At 38.1% G+C, this 19,569-nt stretch overlaps 1 protein-coding gene across 1 annotated transcript in view; it reads left to right on the forward strand.

Moving 5' to 3' along the window:
* The window catches only part of PHF14 (PHD finger protein 14), a 117,123-nt gene extending 97,835 nt beyond the window's left edge, over nt 1–19,288 (forward strand). The window contains exon 18 of the mRNA XM_004582527.3: nt 19,093–19,288. Within this exon, the coding sequence (XP_004582584.3) occupies nt 19,093–19,167 (75 nt within the window). The 3' untranslated portion in view covers nt 19,168–19,288. The remainder of the gene's footprint in view (nt 1–19,092) is intronic.
* Nucleotides 19,289–19,569: the final 281 nt, after the last annotated feature.

A 19,569-nucleotide genomic window follows, 5' to 3' on the forward strand; every position in this document is an offset into this window, starting at 1 on the left:
GGCACACCTGAATTTCAGTGTCTGTACTTCCACTTAGTAACTGTGCCACCATGGACAAATTCCTTAATGCTCCCATGTTTAAATTGCTTCATCATGGAGCAGAAATGCCTCTCGGATCATTTGAGGAAAATGCCAATCCAGTTACATCTTGAGGAGTTTTAGGCAAATTATACTTCTCGTTTATTTTAGCATAATTGGAATCTTAGAATTTAAATCTCGGAGTGACTTTGATAAATCACTTGATCACATTCTTTCAAGTCTTGTTTCCTTCAAGGCTATCTATGTGGTTAAGAAATCTAGAGCTCACAGGGCTTATAAAGGAGTTGTGTTGAGCCATTAAGAAGAGGTTCTTGCTTTGCTCTTCCCCGTCCAGCACTAACACTCAGTGCCCGTTTATACACAGTGATGGCTCAGTCTCCGGGCAGTGCCTGCCTGCCCAAGGAGGAGGCAGTTCCCATGGTTATGCCAGTCTGGTTGTTGCTTGTATGGACAGAAATGAAAATGTACAGAAAAGAAAACCTTTTTTATTGCTGTGATATAAAAGAAAGAAGTTAATTTGACATTGTGTTTGGATGATGTTGTATCATGGTCTGTTTCATCAAAACTACAATTTAAAATATATTTCCCGCAGGGAAGTTTAATCTCATGTGCACATTTTATTCTTTGATATTGGTTTCACATTGCATTGATACTGTATGTTGATACCTACCTGATTTTTCAGTATTTCAATGTTTCGTGTTTAAAGTCTTGTTTGAACCTGTTTCTAATATATATAACTGATGCAGATGGTTTTTATTCCTACTTGGTATTTTTTTTCCTTATATTTTCGGCCAAAATAGAAAAATAGTATCTCATAAAGAGAAAAAAAGTATTATTTTCCTCAACTTATCAGATGAAGAGAATTATTTACCTAGTTGATTTTAAGCGGTCATAATTGAATATGTAAGTATCAGAAATATCAAAGTAAGTGATTGATTCTCCTCGCAGACCATTTTTTAGACTGCAGTTCCCTGGGTATGTTCTTTCAGCTTGTTTTATAACTGAAGATGTTTTTCTATTAGACCAAATAATTATTCTGAGTTTGCTGTTGACAACGGTGTTAAATTTGTTAGTATCAGTGAACAGCTTGAACTGCAGACACATATTATTCCAAACACCTAAGATTTCAGTTTTTTTATTTTTATGGTAAACTTACATGTCTTCCAATTTAAAACTGATTAGAAATACTTAATATGCATTTCTGGTCTGATAATGATTAGATAGCAATTATTCACTGCTGTGTAATGAAGCATCGTTTATCTGTATCTTGTGTCCTGTTTATATAGAATAAATATGTATGTTTTCTCATTTTTCTGTACTAAAAGATACAGGTAGAATAGGTTTGAAGAATCAGCAATAATTCATTGCTTCAGAAGATAGGCTTTATACTGATAATGTGTGGGAAAGAAAACTAAATCATTTCAGCAGCAAGCATATAAATAAGATAATATCAGCATTTTCCTCCTTGAAAATGTATCTTTTATATATTAAAGTGGAAATTATAGCAAAGCTACTTGTGACAAGGTTAGCCTATCATCACAGACCTATTTTAAAGACAACCATTATGCTTGACAGTGATGATAAACTTTAATTGAGCATATTTTAACTATGCAGGATTTCCATATAATTCCTAAGATGTGATAAAATACAAGGCAAATAGTTCTTATGTTACTAGTTCATAGTTTTCTGAGTTCTCAAAAGCAGGTTTTTATGCTAAGCTAATAGTAATAATGCTGTCTTAATGAATAATTGACCAATATCATGACAGTTTATCTGTTTTTAAAAAATCTAGAATTTTTCTTTCTTTTTACAAATTATATTCTTATAATTTGGTACTAACTGGATTTTTGTTATATATTTAAATGTTTGTATAACAATGTTGAATAGGAGTACATAATATTACTTGATCCATATTCCATAACAATTAGGATTAAAAAAGTTTTAGTTATGTCAGAAATATTGTATCTTACCTTGATAATGTAGATTTGCATTTCTTAAATGTGATTTGATAGTAGTTTTCCACCAATGAGAAACATAATTTTACTAAACTGTGGTCTGTGTAGTATTCTCTTATGTAATTTTTGAAAATGGTATGCTGCAGTAATTTTGAATGACATATAAACTTCATTTAGCATAAATGTTTTCTATTAAAAATTAATAGGCCATTAATTTATTGTAATTATTACTATTTCATATTCTCTATGGTTTATTCAGTAGTTAATTAAGTGGAAGGTTATTTTCTTTAAAGATTTATTTATTTTTATTGGGAAGGCAGATTTACAGAGAGAAGGAGCTACAAAGACAAAGATCTTCTGTCCACTGGTTCACCCCCAAGTGGCCGCAGTGGCTGGAGCTGGGCTGATCTGAAGCCAGTAGCTTCTTCTGGGTCTCCCACGCAGGGTCCCAAGTCTCTGGGCCATCCTCGTTTGCTTTCCCAGGCCACAAGCAGGGATCTGGATGGGAAGTGGAGCAGCCAGGACATAAACTGGGGCCCATGTGGGATTCTGGCGGGTGCAAAGCGAAGATTTAGCCTCTGGGCCATTGTGTTGGGCCTGGAAGATTACTTTAAAAGTTGCATTTTAAAAATATATTATTTCTGATTATGTGAATAATGGATGCTCAGTATGAATTATTTGCAAATTAAAAAAGAAAAGGAAAAAGAATTAAGTGGTGGTTTAAATGTGTCCCCCCAAAGTTTATGTGTTGGGATATTAACTCCCCAAACAAAACATTGTTGGGGAGTAGGTTCTAGTAAGAGATTAGCAGGATACTGAATGGATGAACGTGACTATCACAGTTTAGGCTACTTACCATAGACACGGACTTTTTACCAAACAGTTTGGGCACCTTTTACCCTGTTGCTGTCGCATACTCCCTTCCCTTTGGTGGTCAGTCATAGGGTGGTGCCCCATGAAAGCTTTCACCAGAAGTGAATCCTTGGTCTTGGATTTCTCAATTTGCAGAACTCTAACAAGTAAATTTCTTTGTAAATTATCCTATCTGTAATATTTTATTACAAAACAGGCTAAAACAACCATCATTAAATGTTGATGTACCCATTCTTAGACTTTCAGTTTTTCTTCTGACCTTCATTTAACAGGTGTTGGTTGAGTATATGATAAGGATAACTCCCAGTGCTTGTTTTGGGAACTGCTGGGGTAGACCTGTCGACATAATCCCTGTCCTCTTGGTGCTTATATTCTGTCAAGACGCAATAGACATGTGATATGAAGGCTATGAAGGACAAACCCAAGTCATTGTGAAAAACAAGTACTGGTTTGGTGATTCCCAACAAGTGTTCTTGATGTTTTGCAAATGTGGATTGAAGTCAGTTTTCACCTAATTTCAGTTCTTTCCAAGTATATTTTCACATCACTGGTCAGTGCCAAAACAGGATTCAAATATGCGACCAATACCTGTGTGATTCCTGCTCTACTAATGCGGCGCCTTGTGGAAGAATATCACAACTGTTTTTTAAATACATTATCAGTTCTACTCATCAGATGCACACACACAAACACATTATTCTCTATCTGCTGTATTAGCCATCATTTGAATTATAATCTTACTTGTGTCAATACTGACTCCTGGGAGACAGCTCCAACTACAACTAAGGAGGCACAGGGACCGCTCTACCAGTAATGACTGTGGACTCTGGCGGCAGCAGTTACTACTCCTGCAGATGGTTCTCCAGCTGCAGTGAAAAAACAAACAACTTTGAGTAGCATATGTTTCAGTTCTAAAATCGTATGGCTCTTAAGAACAATTTATATATCAAAAGAGTAGAATAAAGGAGCTACCCTCCCTGTATTTTCTGTTTTGTTTTATTTTATAATTTTATAATCTCACATGGCACCATTGGAAGCAGAGGCTCAGTAAGAGTCACCAAAGTTTTTCTACTCAGCCCTGGGTCTTAGGCATGCCAGCAGGTGCTGCAACTAAGTCTGAGATGGCCCACTCCCAGTCTCAGCATTTATGTAGGTGCTACAGCCTGGCTCAGCCCAGCCTGCCCAGAGTCCCACCTGCTGTCCCAGCTCTTGTCGTCAAGTGCAGCAACCTAGCCCAGCCAGGCCCACACCCAGCCCTTATGTGAACTTCTGGGGGTTGTAGTCCAACCCAGCCTGGCCTGCACCTGTCTTGGTTCTTGCTTGTGCGAATGTATATATATGTGTGTATGTGCATGTGTGTGTGTGTGTGTGTGTGTGTGTGTGTGTGCTGCAAACTGACCGAGCCCAGCCCACCACCAAATCTGGCTCACACATATGCTACAACCTAGCCTGGCCTGGTCTGGCCTGCCCCCAGCCCTTACTGATGCTCACCAGTGGGAGCTGTGGCCTGGCAGAAGAATTTCCCTAGCAGAAACACCCCCAGCCCCAGATACTTCATGTGCTGACAGATGCTGTGGCCCAACCTGACATGTCCAGCCCCCAAGCCTGGCACTCACTACCAGATACTGTGGCCTGTCCTGACTAGTCCAGTTCATTTCAGCTTTTTGCAATGGGCGATACAGCCAAGCCCAGCCTAAACCACCCCTGACCCAGCTCTCATGTGAACTGATGGGTGCTACGGCCTAGCCATAGCTGTTCCACACCTATTCTGACTCTCAGGAGCATCAGCGTGTACGAAAGCCTAACCCAAGCTGGCTACACCAAACTCAGCCTACTTGGCATGATAATGGTGGGTGCTGTGGCCTTGTCTAGCTCAGTTTGTCCCCCGCACTAAACTCACCAGTAGGAGCTTCAGCAAAGCAGGGGAATCCCCATAGTTCCATTACCAGGCCTTTCCTAGCCTTACATATTTTGCATGCTGGCAGGTACTTCGACCCAGGCTGACATGACCCACCCAAAGTCTCAGTTTTTGCTGAGACTTTAGGTGTTGCACCCTAGCCCAGCCAAGTGTGGCCTACACCCTGTCCTGGCTCTTCTGTGTGCCAGCAGGTGCTATGGATGACCCAGCCCAGCCAGCCCCCACGCTCCCGCAGACCTGAGCCACACAAAGGCTGACAAGTACTGCAGTCTTGCCTGGGCTGGCCTTGCCAGTCCTCAGCCCTGGCTCTTGTGCTTCCCAGCAAGAGCTACAACCTAATAGAAGAGTTTCCCCCAACTTCCCCTACAAAGCCCGCTCCCAGATCTCATAGGTGCCAACAGGTGCCATAGCCCTACCAGGCATGTTGTGCCCTCAGTCTGGTCTTTGCAAGTGCCAGTGGTTGCTGCAACCTGGCCCAGCCAAGCCTTCTCTTGGACCTGGCTCCCATGAGTGTCAGGTGAGTTCCTTGATCCAGCCTGGCTTGGACTGTCACCACCCCCATCTCTCCAGGCAAACTGGCAGATGCTGCAGTCCCACATCTCAAGCCCACAAGTCCACTACAAAATCTGCCCCTAGATCTGATTCTCTTCATTCTAGTGGGTGCTTTGGCCCAGCCTTACATGTTCCAGCCCTTGTTCCAACATCTGCAGTTGGTTACTGCAGCCTAGCCCATCCAGGCATGCCTCCAGCCCCAGCTTTTGAGTGTGTCAGTTAGCAGTGGGTGATGCTATTTAGGCCTAACCCAGACATGCCCTCCAGTTTCCCCCCATCAAAACCACTCCATCTCAACTCCCTTGCATACCTGTAAGTGCAGTGGCCTGGTCGTGTAGAAGATTCCAGATGTCATTCCTCCCCTGTCAAACATGTGCTCAGCTACTTCCACTCCAATATGTCCCAGACCTCCTTTCCCCTGGGGCTCAAGCAGCATGTCCCAGCCCAGTGTTCTCCCCTCTTCCTCACATATCTTTAAAAAAATGGACTAGGCAGCTACATTAGCATATTGGTATAGTGTACACAGATTTGGCATTAACCAGGCGCAGAAGGCCAGCCAGTTATTGGCTGGCTTTTCTGCCTGTTGTCTAACATTTGCCTAGGTACAAGGCAACCTAGGCAGTTGCCTACAGCTGGGGATCCATATATTTCAATGATAGATGCTAGCTCAATAATCTAAGAAATAAAAGAAAATTAAAAAAGAGAAACTTTGCACAAACAATAGAATTATTAATTTACATGTCCTAGATAGTTGTTGAATACATCTGTATTATGAAAAATAGCAAGTTAAAATTTAAAAACTATTTATTTGAAAGGCAAAGTGAAGGACACAGATGGAGAGATCTTCCGTCCACTGTTTCATTTCCCATGTGCATACAACAAAAGCTGGGCCCAGCCAGCCTGAAACTGGGAGTTCAAATGAGCTCTTCCATGTGGGTGGCAAGGTGCTACCTCCCAGAATGTGTACTAGCGGAAGTAGGAATCCTAGAATTCAAACTCAAGCACTGTAATATGGTAATCAGAAGTTGCAAGCCATTTCTCAACTGCTGTGCCAAACAAAACTCCAGTAGGTAACATATTGTTGATGATACAATGTGTTTGCCAAGTAATGTTTTTATAAAATAATTAACTTTTGTATATTTTCTCATTTCTATATGTTTGAATACATTAAAAAAATTGTACCATTGTATCAAAGTTTTATATTCAATTTCAAAGTATATTGAATGGCAGGAGTTGGCCTAGCAGTTAAGATACTGCTTGGGACCCCCACAGCCCATGTCAGAGTTCCTGAGTTCTAATCTTGGCTTTTCTTCAAATTGCAACTTCTTGCTGTTGTTCACCGTGAACAACAGGAGAGATGGCTCAGGTAATGGTGTTGCTGTCATCCCTGTGGGAGATGCAGATTGAATTCTGTGCTCTGAAATTCACCCTTGTCCAGGGCTGGCTGTTGCAAGCGTCTGGGGATTGCGTTAGTGAGCTAAGAGAAAATCTCTGCTTGGCTTGAGTCTGTGTTTCTCTCCATCTTTCTCTGTGTGTCTGCTTGCCTCTCAAACAAACTGATAGAATCAATAAGTAAAAACTTTTAAAAATATATAAATTGGGATTTTGCCCATAAAATTCTTGAGTTTGAACTCTCAACATTCCCAAGAGCTTTACTGAAAAGAAATTAAGGAATCACTCCTGGAATCTGTGGTGAAGCAACTGAACCACATGCACTTGTCCAAGGCTGAAATGAAGAGTTTAACCCAACTTTCCACAGTATCCTTGGATTTATTGTAGGTTTATGTAGACATTCAAACAATGCTTTTTAACTGTAAGGTTGAGGCCCATTTTCTTCAAAAAAGTCATTATTTCACTTTGATAAACCGTATTTGTCTAATTTCTTTTTTCTTTTTCTTTTTTATTATTATTGCCATTACTGTCATTTATGATACAATTTCTTTTTTTTTTTAAAGATTTATTTTATTTTTATTACAAAGTCAGATATACTGAGGGGAGGAGAGACAGAGAGGAAGTGGAGCTGCTGGGATTAGAACCAGCGGCCATATGGGATCAAGGCGAGGACCTTAGCCACTAGGCCACGCTGCCAAGCACCATGATACAATTTCATAAGCCCTGGGATTTCCCCTATGCCCTCCCCTATTCTCCCCTGGCCCCCCGCCCCCCTCCGCTAAGTTCTCCCATATCATTACAACAGCATAGTTCCTCATAAACAGTCATAAGTGAATCATTGCAGGTATGGACGATGGCAGAGTCCAGCATCCCATTGTCAAGATCTGGAAATAGAGAGGCACCCTGGACTGTATCCTCATGTCTGGACAAGTCAATCTCCACCATACAGTCACTATAAATCCCCCCTCCCCCGCCAGGTGAAAAGCCACAAGACAAAACCAAATCTGCAGTTGGTTACTGCAGCCTAGCCCATCCAGGCATGCCTCCAGCCCCAGCTTTTGAGTGTGTCAGTTAGCAGTGGGTGATGCTATTTAGGCCTAACCCAGACAGGAAGAAAAACAGAAATTAACAATGCCATGAAGTTAAACAACATGCCACTGGATAGGATAGTCTCCATTACACAGTTACTGTACATTCCCTTAAATGAAAAGGCACAAAACAAAATCAACAAAGGAAAAAAATTACAATGCATTGAAATTAAATAACATGCTACTGAATGACTAATTTGTCACTTAAGAAATGAAAAAGGAAATCAAGAACCTTCTTGAAGAAAATGATCCTACTGTATGATCTATGAGTCAGTGAAAAATTTAATGGGACCTCAGGATTAGGGAGACACCAGCTAGGTTGCTTATTGAAACCTTCTGGCTGTTAGGTCTGAGGGCCACCTGGACTTATTTTGAATCATAAGATGTCAAAATCGGTATTATTTTCAATATGGGATCAGTGCAATGTACTGAGCTCAGTGAGTTTGCTCCCAGCTCAGCACATACACAGCTCACTCTTGTCCCTGCAGTCTCAAAGTCTTTGTCACACTGTGCAAAATTATGCCTGATGTGCAACTCATGGAATTTGCTGCCCATTAGGTCTGAGGGCTACCCAGACTTATTTTGGGTGGAACCTGAAGGATGCCAAGTCATTGCAATTCACTGAGCCTGAAATGAGTTCACTCCCAGCTTAGTGCATGCACAGTCCTGTCCCTTTGCCATTGCCTCTCTAACGAGATGGCACCCAGTTTGGCTCTGCTGGGGGTTTGGACTATGAAATCCACCCTGTTCCCATACCACCTGTTTGGATTCTGCTGCTCTGTCTATGCTGCTGGTCCAATCAAACAGACCAACAGGATGGGCAGTTCTTTGTCTGGGTTGAGCTTCTGGTGAACTCCCCTTGCCACCTGGCTGCTGGTATAGTTCTGGCCACAGGTGGAGCTCAGAGTACTGTTTGCTGAATGTCACTGGCATAACGGGTCACCACAGCACCACACTGTTGTGTCCACTGTTTTCCTGTGTTCATCAGTTCCAGGTGACTCTGCCATTAGTCTGTCCTCTCCTATTTCCGGGAATGTGAACTTTCTAATTCACCCTCGGTAATGTTTCTCCTTTTATTTAAATGTGCCCTTACGCTGTTTCTCCATCTTGATTCTTGTTTGCCTAATTTCTAAATCAAATCACTGTGTTTATTTTTCTTGTATCTTGGTCCTACCTAAATTTTCGAGATTGTTTTCGTTTCAGTTTTACCATTTCATTAGCATTGTTGCTTTAATCAGGGAGAAGGGGTGTTAATGTGCGTTCATCAACAGTAGCAAGATTATGCAGATCCTAGGGTAACTCTGGGAAGAACTTTAATCAAAAATGCTAATCAAATGCACATGGTATGGTTTAGAGGAATTATTTAATTCTTAGCTTCTACCTATTAATGCATATAGGTAGATATGTTTGAGTGTAATCATTCACATAGCTAACTTATTTTTCTACTATTGTTATCTATGAATAATAAAAACAGTTGAAACTGTGAGAGTAAGAATTTACAGAGACATAGTTGGTACTGGATTTTGTTTTTAAATAATACTCTTATGATTATTCAACTAAGCAAGTGGTGTGTGGAAGAGGTTTCCCACTGCCTCCCTCCTTCTCAGTACTCGATTTTTAGTTAAAACCTCTCACAGCCTTAACCTGGGTGGAATGGGGAATAGAGTTTATTTCCATGGGCCAGTTTTGTGCTATACTTCTCACATTTTATACCATGTTGTACTTTTAGCCATCAAAAGTAGTTATTACTGTTTTACAAATGAGAAAAATGAGGTTCAGAAAAGGTAAGTGACTTCTTCAAAGTACTTTTCAGTGTTGTATCAGTGAAGATTTGAACTTAATTTGCTAGTCCCTGACCATAAAGCCCGAACTTTCTCCATTGCACAAATGACAGAAGAAAAATGACAAATATAACGACATCATAAGTAATTGAGCATTGGGTAAGAACTATTGAAGGCAGCATTGCCTGCCTTTTTGTTTCATCTCTCCCTGTCTTCCTGTCTCTCATTTGGCCTCAGCCAACTTACTTTCCCATCATTCCCTGTATTTTAAATGTTCTTCCCATTATTGTTTTTTGGACAACTCCTTTTCCTGAACTTCAGATTTTCAAGAGTTATTTTTTTTTTTTTTGAGTGTGGGGCAATTTCACTGAAGCTTCCAGATCTTTAAACACTTTTCACCTTCATTTAATGTATTATAATTGCAGTGGTGCAGTTACTTCAGTAACTGATAGTATTAGTCACAGCCTATGGGCTCCATCAGGCAGGAACTATGTTATGCATAAAGGTTTTTAACACCTAGCACAATGCCTGACACATAGTTAATGCTCATTCCAAGAGAAGGGAATAGCTAATATAGCCTACTGGGTATCATTTTCAAACAGAATGTTTGGAAACATAATTATGAAGTAATATTTTCCTACTGTAGTCTAAATGAAGAAATATTGGGAAATATATAACCCTATCAAATAATTGACTGGTTGTAGAAATTATTGGTTAAATGAATACATTTCAGACAGCTCTGTATGTGATTTAATGCTTACCATGTGACCTGCTTTTTTTTGACTCATTTAAGTGTGTATCAATGAATGGTTTTCATTATGGTGGGAATTTAAACCATTTAGTCTTTTCCTCCCCCCCAAAAAAACAAACAAAATAGAAGCTAAAAAATATTTTGCAAGTTCAAGATGTGGAAATATGATTGTTACTTTTGAGTATCATAAAATGCTGGCATTAGAGAATTTCTTTCTATGAAATTTCCTAAAATATTACTTTTTAATTTTTCTTCAGGCAAAATCAACTTTTTTTAATTCATGAAAAATTAATGTGCCGTAGGAAAAGCACTACTTGAATGTCTAATGAGCTATTAATTTTCCATAAAACCATAGAGATTAATGGATTCACTCTAGGAAAAATAGCACTCAGCTTGAAATGAAGATATTTTAAGAAACATAAGCTGTTCACTTGGGAGTAAAGTTTTAACAATTCAGTTTTTGAGCATAACTGTATCCCTGAGATGAGCAGTCTTTGTTGTTGTGTTTATCTTAATAGAAGAGCAGTGTAAGTTAAACTGAGAAATATTTGTTGTGATGATTAATGGCACTAATATTTGAGCATGAAGAAAGGTATATTATTTTGACGCCATAGCTGAACTCTGTAGCATATTAATCATTAAGAAAAACTCTGCTTTTATATTGCAGTGGTTTAACTTTATCACATTTATATTTCTGATATACTTTATTATATTCTTTCTCTGTGGCATTGTAAGTATTTGCACACCTGTCTGCCACATTGTAGAATAAGATTTTCTAGGCAGTACGACCTCTTATTCATCACAGCTATCTCCACCACTTTGCCTGGCATCTGGAATATACTCATTGTTGAACAAAGTTTTGTGGAAAGAAGAAAGGAAGGGTTCTAGGTTAATATCATCTCTCTCCCTCGCTTTTTCTTTAGCAGTTCTTCAAAGTTTATTTATTTATTTTACTCATATAAAGAGAACAGATTTCAACAAGTTATAGATAGAGTTATAAGAAGCTGTATCATCTTTTAAAACGTTTGCGATGAGTTAAGGAGCAAAACTTTTTTCCGGACTGCTCTAAAATGAAAATAGTATTTAATGAACTCAGTTGAATCTGTCGGTGGGTTGTCCAAAAAAAAATGGGGGAGCAAAAATGGCTCTTCAGACAATGATGTCCAATATTTTGACTTTTAACATGTAATATACAATTAAGTCTATCCCAGCTCAAATGAGGTTTCCATGGAAAAATTTCTTTTTTCTTTTCTCTATCTCTCTTTTTTAGCCTAAGTACTTAAAAACTGCATGAATCCAGAACATACAACTGTGAGTTTCATGTGTGAAATCTCATTGTTATTACTGAATGAGTGTGGTTATCCTGGCAGGCAGTAAATACTGATTTGTAGTGTGCAGTCAGTAATGAGACGTCTCCATCATGGAAATGCTGAAAACCCCATTATCCATGACTCTGATTGTCCCTGTGTGTCGTTTTTTGGCAGGTACCTTCATAGTGCTTGAATTATCCAGCAAAGATTATTTGATATTAATCTGTTTTATTTTTTATATTAATACTTTAACCCTTAAAAAGAATTTTAAAAAAACCTTAAAAAATTCTCATATATTCTTTGTCCAGTTGCTCCTTAAGCTGACATTTTATATGTAAGCATAAAAATTTTATCAAGTTAAAAAATTAACCTTAGTGCAATAATGCTACATCAGGGCCCCGTGCAGTAGCTCCTTGCCTTGCATGTGCTGGGATCCCATATGGGCGCCGATTCTTATCCTGGCAGCCCTGCTTCCCATCCAGCTCCCTACTTGTGGCCTGTGAAAGCAGTAGAGGACAGCCCAAAGCTTTGGACCCCTGCACCCACGTGGGAGACCTGGAAGAGACTCCAGGTTCCTGGCTTCAGATTGGCGCAGCTCTGGCCATTGCTGTTATTTGGGGAGTGAATCATCAGGCAGAAAATCTTCCTCTCTGTCTCCTCTCCTCTCTGCATATCTGACTTTGCAACAAAAAAAAGCAAAATCAAACAACAAATCATAGAATTTACTTGGATTTTTACCAGTTTTGTCAGTAGTGTCCTTTGTCTAGTCTTGAATCTAATCCAAGATCTCCCATTTCATTTCATCATCATCGAAGATCTCTTAAAGATCTTTGTTGGTACATGATTATTTCTTATTGTCTCCTTACCTTCCATTACCCTGACACCTTGAAATGTATAGTTTAGCCATTTTGCTAATTATTCCTCAAACTGAGTTGGTCTGATATTCTTCCATGAGTAAACATAGGTTGCCCATTCCTGGGACAGTCGCCAGACACCAGACCAGAGGGCATGTCACCTCATAGTGCATCCCATTAGGGCATAAAGTTACTGTTTTTCCCTTAACAAAGTATTTTTAAACCATTTGAGTTCAGATGACAGTTTGGGGAATAGTTTTAAGTCATTAGATAGCTTTAAGAGTCTGGTATGAAATGTATTTCATATTTTTGTCAGTCTGGTGGTCTGTATTTTGCTACATAGAACAGAGGCTTAGAAAAGATCTCTTAGGATTCTTACTTTAATATTAAATGACTTGATAACACTAACAAGAAACAAGAAATGTAAGAGAACAAGAGTTACCCCATACATCTTCTAGTTCCTTTCAGGCTAATCTGATAACTACCTGGATTTGATATGGCTGTTTGGAGGAATACCTTGACAAATTGCTACTTAAGAGAGTAATTTAGAAACTGGCTTGTTTGTCAGTCTCAAAATGAACAAATTAAAATATCAGGTCCCATAAGTAATAATACTGGAACAATTTTAAGTATTAAAATGATTAAAATCATATGATTTTATATAAATCTGAATTAATCTTTGCATTGTATAAATTTGATTCAGTGAAATTATAATTATATAAATAGTATACTTTTCATTAAGTAGTCATTTTCATTGTTTGAAGACATTTTTTTTCTATGCCAGCTTTAAGATTGTATATGCTATTATTTAGATGCTAAAACTACCTGGATTATTACAATTCAACAATGAAATATGAATTTGTAGTTTAATATTTTCTCTTTTTATTGTGGTATTAACCAAAATGACCTATGATTACCTTCCTTTTGGCACTATATAAGTTAGTTTTGGTTAAAAAAAAAAAAAAGACCATTAGACCCGAAGTGAAAAAAACAAAAACACCTTTTCTCATCTTTCTTATTCTATACCCTTTCCGTTTGTGTCGCTTGACTCGCCTGTCCCCTGAATAAACAAGGTCCTATCACACTCTGTTAAAGAAGATACTGCTGCCACAATGGCCAATCCTGTATGTAGCTATCGCTTATTAAGTACGAATGAATAAAATATGTAAGAAATTTTCCTGATCATATAATCCATGTAGTTTTTACAAATTTCTAAGCATACTGAATGTATGTATTTCTAAGCATGTTTGTGTGAAAATTTTAATGAGCCAGCTCATTAAAATTTTTATAATCCAGCTTGAAAAATCGCTCTGTACAGAAATCTATGTTTTTCTACTCACAAGCACGAAGTGGAAGATTCATTGCTGTCCTGTTTCTTCTTTGCTGTTGAAATAATGGTTTGTAATGGTATATAAAGGCAGACTTGTGACTGCCTGTGTTGTATGAGGATCACTAAGTAGGAAAAACCAGTTTAAAAAAAATAGAAGTAAGTCTGTTCTGCTTAAGAGCAAATGTGCTAGAACTGGGCTTACTAAGAAGGCACCATGTCACTTTAGTTTTTAACAGAATTAAATATACAACTTGTCATTACTTATGCTTTTTACAGTAAATTTAATTAAGCATTTCTTGTAGGTTCATTTCAGTGTCTATCATGGACCAGTAAAGTTGGAAATCAGTTGTAAAATGGTAGATTAATTGCCTTTTGTACTAAATGAAATAATAATCTCAAATATGCAAAGTCAGGAAATTTAATTGTGATCTTCAATTGCTTATTCAATGCCTTGGAAAACTGAATATAGAAGTACAGAAAAAAAAGGGCCAAAGGTTGTTAAATGTAGCACATCACACGCGTTTTGCATTTTACTTAATGACCCAAGTGTTTATTACTATGAAGTAAATGCACCATTTAAAGAATTATGGTGGAATTGCAACACATTAAAAACTCTAATTAATTTTAGTTTGAAGCATGCAGCTTGCTCATTTTCCCTAAAACATTTTCATTATCATCAGTACTTCTCCAGTTATTAAGATAAATTTTTTTCTCACTGTGCAGCACTGGCATATTTTCTGTATTAAACCAGGGTCTTAAAAGCTATTGAGAGTTAAATCTGGTATACGGTTTACATGAATCAAGGAAGGCAGTTTTTGACAATAGATTGAAACGGTACAGTGTATATTACTGGGTTTTTTTTTTTTTTTGTATATTGCTTTTCTTGTTCTATAATGCCACTTGTCAGAAGAGTTTGCGTGTAACAGAATTTTTTTTTCTCTAAAAACTGTCTATATTTATTTACATGTATTTTTAAAGATTTGTTCATTTATTTGAAAGGCAGAGTTACAGAGGAGGAGAGAAGAAGGAGATGTTGCAGCTGCTGGCCCCCTCGTCACATGGCCACACTGGCCGGGCGTAGGCCTGCCCAGAAGTGGGCCAGGTCGGAGCCAGGAGACCAGAGCTTCTTCCATGTCTCCTAAATAGGTGCCGAGGCCCAAGCACCTGGAGTGTCCTCAGCTGCTCTCCCAGTCCGTAAGCAGGGAGCTGGATAGGAAGTGAAACAGCCGGAATGCAAACTGGCACCCAAATGGAATGCCAACACTGTTGCCAGAGTCATGACTCACTATGCCACAACCCTGGTCCCCCATATCCATGTTTTATAGGGACCATTACTAAAACATACAGGCAGTTTTGAGTAGGATTTTTGAATACAACTATTTTAAACTATTTTTTCTCTGATTAGTCTAACAAATTATCAAAATAGAAAATATCATAAAATAGAGGCATTTTAATTTAGTGGTCAGCACCTTCTTGCTTCATTTTACTATTTTTCCATTGTTTATCTTTGCTATAAATAGTACATTAGATAAAATAAAAGCAATTGGCATCATTGTTTTTGTAGATTATAAAGCAACTTAAAAGAAAACTTCTGTTGTCTGATTGTGAAAGTGACCCTTGCTCACAGTGGAAGTGTAAGAAAATGTGGGAAAGTACAAAAAAGAAAAATAAAAATCAGTAACATTGTCAACATTGGTAACATCTGCATCACTGTAAACATTTTGTTTAGGTGCTTAGGAAAGTACTTTTAAGTAGCAATTTATTTTAGCTATACATTTCAGTGTAGAGTATACAGGTTTGTATTTTTTTTTCCTTGCAAAACCTTTTTTTTTTTAATTTCCAATTCAAGAAACACATTTTAGTAAAATGCTTAATTCAGAGGTAAGAGAGATTTGATTTGCAAGGTTTTGACGTGTTTCCCAATTAGAATAACTTGTAATCTCATATTGCCACCTGCAGCATTGGACAGTCACTACATGGTTCATGTGTTCTGAAAGTGATCCTTCCCTTCACTGCAGTTCTGTTAGTGTGAAAAAAAGCAAGAAGGCTAAGGAAGCTCCTAGTCAGAGAGATCTTCCACCTGCGTATTCACTCCCCAAGTGCCCTCAATGGCTGGAGCTGAGCCAACCCAAAGCTAACGGCCAGGAGCTTCGGGTCCCTAGTCTTGGGGCCGTCCTCGACTGCTTTCCCAGGACACGAACAGGGAGCTGGATGGGAAGTGGAACAGCTGAAACAAGAACCAGTGCCCATAAGGGATCTTGGCACTTTGCAAGAGGAGGATTAGCCATGGGGGTGGGGGGCGGCGCGGGAATGTGCATTCTTGAAATTTCCTGTAATAGACTGGTAGAGTTGCTACAGTCACCATGTTTTCTGGAGTAGGATTTACCAAGCTTAAACATTAAGCTAAACCTATCTGCTCTCTGATAGTCTCAAAGGGTAAATATTCTCGCTGGCTGTTTCAGAATATTTCGTGAAACAAATGTCAGACTTGTCAGGACTTGTCACTAGGAAAATGATCCGTATAATTAAGGGTCTTCCTTCTCTGGGAAACAAACAGATATCTTGTCTTAACAATAATAATAATAAAAAAAAAAGTCCTGCCATCTTGCCCATCTTAATTTTCAATGGTAAAGAAATGCTTTGATTAAAAAAAGCTTGTGTTTTGCAGTTTTACTCATTTGGAATCACTTGTCAGTTTTGATAGTTGGCCAAGCTACTTTAATTACTCATCTTGAACTGCATTTAGGATTTTTATATAAATTAACCTGTGCTGTTAAACTCATGGATTAACATTTCTAAACAACAAAACCTTTTCTGGGGCTTTACTGGGTATAATCCTAACGCTTTTCCTTAAGGTAAAGTCTATTAGTATTATCTAGATGATTTTATACCATAGCAATTATACTGTCGTGCTACAGTAATTGATATTAAATGCCTTTATCCCTCTCCTCTATAACCCTTTTTACATCTAGATCACAGATAGCATTGTGTAAAGAAAGCAAGAGATTGGCTCATGGTATTTATGTAATCATTTGAAAGCATAAGAATGGCAAGATATTATAAAACAAATCTTCAATATAAAGAAAGGTGTGAGGCAGTTCTGTACCTACCCAGACCAGGAAGCAGGGTTAGTAGAGGCCTGCATTTATAAAGTATATATGACTCCTAAGAAAAATTCAACAACCAAACCTTGATATTAGTAACAGTAACTATTTTAGCTTATCAGCGTCTCCCCACATATCTTATCATTATATATTAAGCCATACGTGAATGAATGACATTTACAAAGTTTTATTTCAGTTAACCATGTGATTGAGACTGTAGTCTATGTTCATAGGTAAATATGAAAGTAATTGATTTGTGTACAGTTACTTCTTAGTCACCAGTTATTAGTAACCCTTTGCACTTCTATTTTGAAAGTTTCCAAGCAAAATTACCAAACTAAGTAATCATATTGGTCTATGAGATAAAGACTTCATTCTTATGGAAGCTGGTATTGTGGCTCTGTGGGTTAAGCTGCCACCTGCAGCAACAGCATTCCATATAGATACCAGTTTGAATCCCGTTTGCTGCACTGCTGATCCAGCTCCCTAGGACACCCAGAAAAGCAGTGGTAGTTGGCTGAAGTACCTGGGTTCCCATGACCCATGTGGGTGCCCTGGATCATGCTTGCAGCTCCTGGCACCCACCTGGCCCGGCTCAGCCATTGTGGAGCAGACCAGCAGATGGAAGATTCTCTCTCCTTTTTATCTCTACCTTTATATTGCTGTCTCTATTTCTGTCCCTCTCTGCCTTTCAAATAAAATAAATAAACCTCTTTCTTCAAGGCTCCATTCTCCCAAAAGTTAAAGGAAATGAGCCAGATAGTGGTTGTATTGGCTTATGTTCCTTCAAACAATTTTTCTTCTATTTTTCAGTGCTGTTATTTAGTAAGTCAAGATTGCTATGGGAAATAAACAATAGTTTGCTTTTCCAAATTACATATGAATCCTGATAGACCTCTGTTGGATTCCTTTTTCACTCCATGGTTTCACATAGTTCAGAAAATATACTGCAGTTCAGAATTCAGCTGTTCTATACCGAGAGTTCCCAGGTGATGCGGCTGGGATATGACGCCAAGCGTGTGACCTGAGGAAGTCACTGCCAGTCAGTGCTGCTAAACGTTGTTTCTTGCCACCTTTAGTTGCTGGTTTGTCCCTTCCTGACACTGACCCAAAGAAGACCAGCACATGTTCCTTGATTAACACTTACTTTAATTAACAGTATTCAGCAATTAACCAACTCAATTGAATTTGGCTTTATAAGGTACAGGGATATAGGATGATGTGTTTAATGATAATGCTATTTTGTTACTACCCACGGATACTTAATAAATTATTATCCATTCTTTAACTCAATGAAGAGTTAGGAAATGCTTTTATTTTAAGTTATCTTATGTGGTAAACCAAAAGTATTAGAAAAGCAGGACTGCTTTGTATTTGGACGCTGTTAAAGAAGCACAACTCCTGAAGTGGGTTACAAACTGTAAAGTGAAGTATTTTTCCAGACTCTCATTATCTCAACGTTGAAGGTGACCCTTTAGTATTGAACACAACATGCACTTCATTCCTGTAGCAGGCTTCATGATGTCACTTCATTTATTCATCGCATTTCAGAGGACCCTGCTATGAGTTATGAGGCTACCGCTTTGAATTGAAACTGTAGAAGATTGTAAGCATTTCACAGCCTGACATGCCCATGCTTCCTATTTTAGACCTAACTGATCTGCAGATAACATATGGTGGTGCAAGTAATTGGAAAATTGGCAGACCCGTCACTAGAGTGTGTTAGATGGGACCAAAATACCGTGCTGGGGCACGTAAAGTGTCTTACAAGTTAGATTTATTGCTTTTTATCAAACAGTGAAGTAGACATTTCTGGTTCACCCCCAACAAAGAACACTTTTCAGTGGCCGGTGCTTCAAAAGTAATTTTTAGAGCACTGATGAAATGATTTGCTCCTGAAAAAAAAATGCCATAAAAGATTTTAACCAATGTGTAGTATAAAATGCCACCTACTGTAAATATGTAAATGCCAAATTGTGTTGCCATTTTTGTTTGTAGTCTTTTTTTCCCCAAGATTACTGAAATCACAATGCTTCATAGCATTTTTACCTTCCTACAGGTAAAAATGAAATTAAAATGTGATAACTGTAGTTAATGAATACCCTGAAAATTGTGTTTTAACATTTTCTAAAATTTCTTTCACAGGAAGATGAAAATGAAGCTGACAGAAAAAATATGTCTCAGGAGCTCGGAACAGAACAGAGAAATCCAAAGAAATGAGGGGTTTTCTGTAATGCTATGAAACATTTGCCACTATGTAGTAGATAAAATTTCTAATGTAAAATGTTAAGTTGTAAAATCTAATTTGCAAAATATTCTCAATAAAATTGTTGAAAATGAAGAGAAATCTGTATTTTTTTATTTTTGTTTGGAACTGTTTGGCCATTTATAGATAAATTGGACTTTAAGAGTGTTTTTAAAGAAAGAAAAATTCTTAACTGAAATTTCAGAACTGATATATATATATATATATTATATATATATATATATTAATAAGTACTAACACACTGGGGTGACCTAATGGAAGCCTCTGAAAGTCTGTTCTCCTTACTGGTCTCTGTCTTCTTGTTCATGGACTTTGCCAGATTTCCAGTTACCAATATCAGGAAAAACTTCACGGGT

Source organism: Ochotona princeps, chromosome 20, assembly GCF_030435755.1.
Source record: "Ochotona princeps isolate mOchPri1 chromosome 20, mOchPri1.hap1, whole genome shotgun sequence".
NCBI lineage: Eukaryota > Metazoa > Chordata > Mammalia > Lagomorpha > Ochotonidae > Ochotona > Ochotona princeps.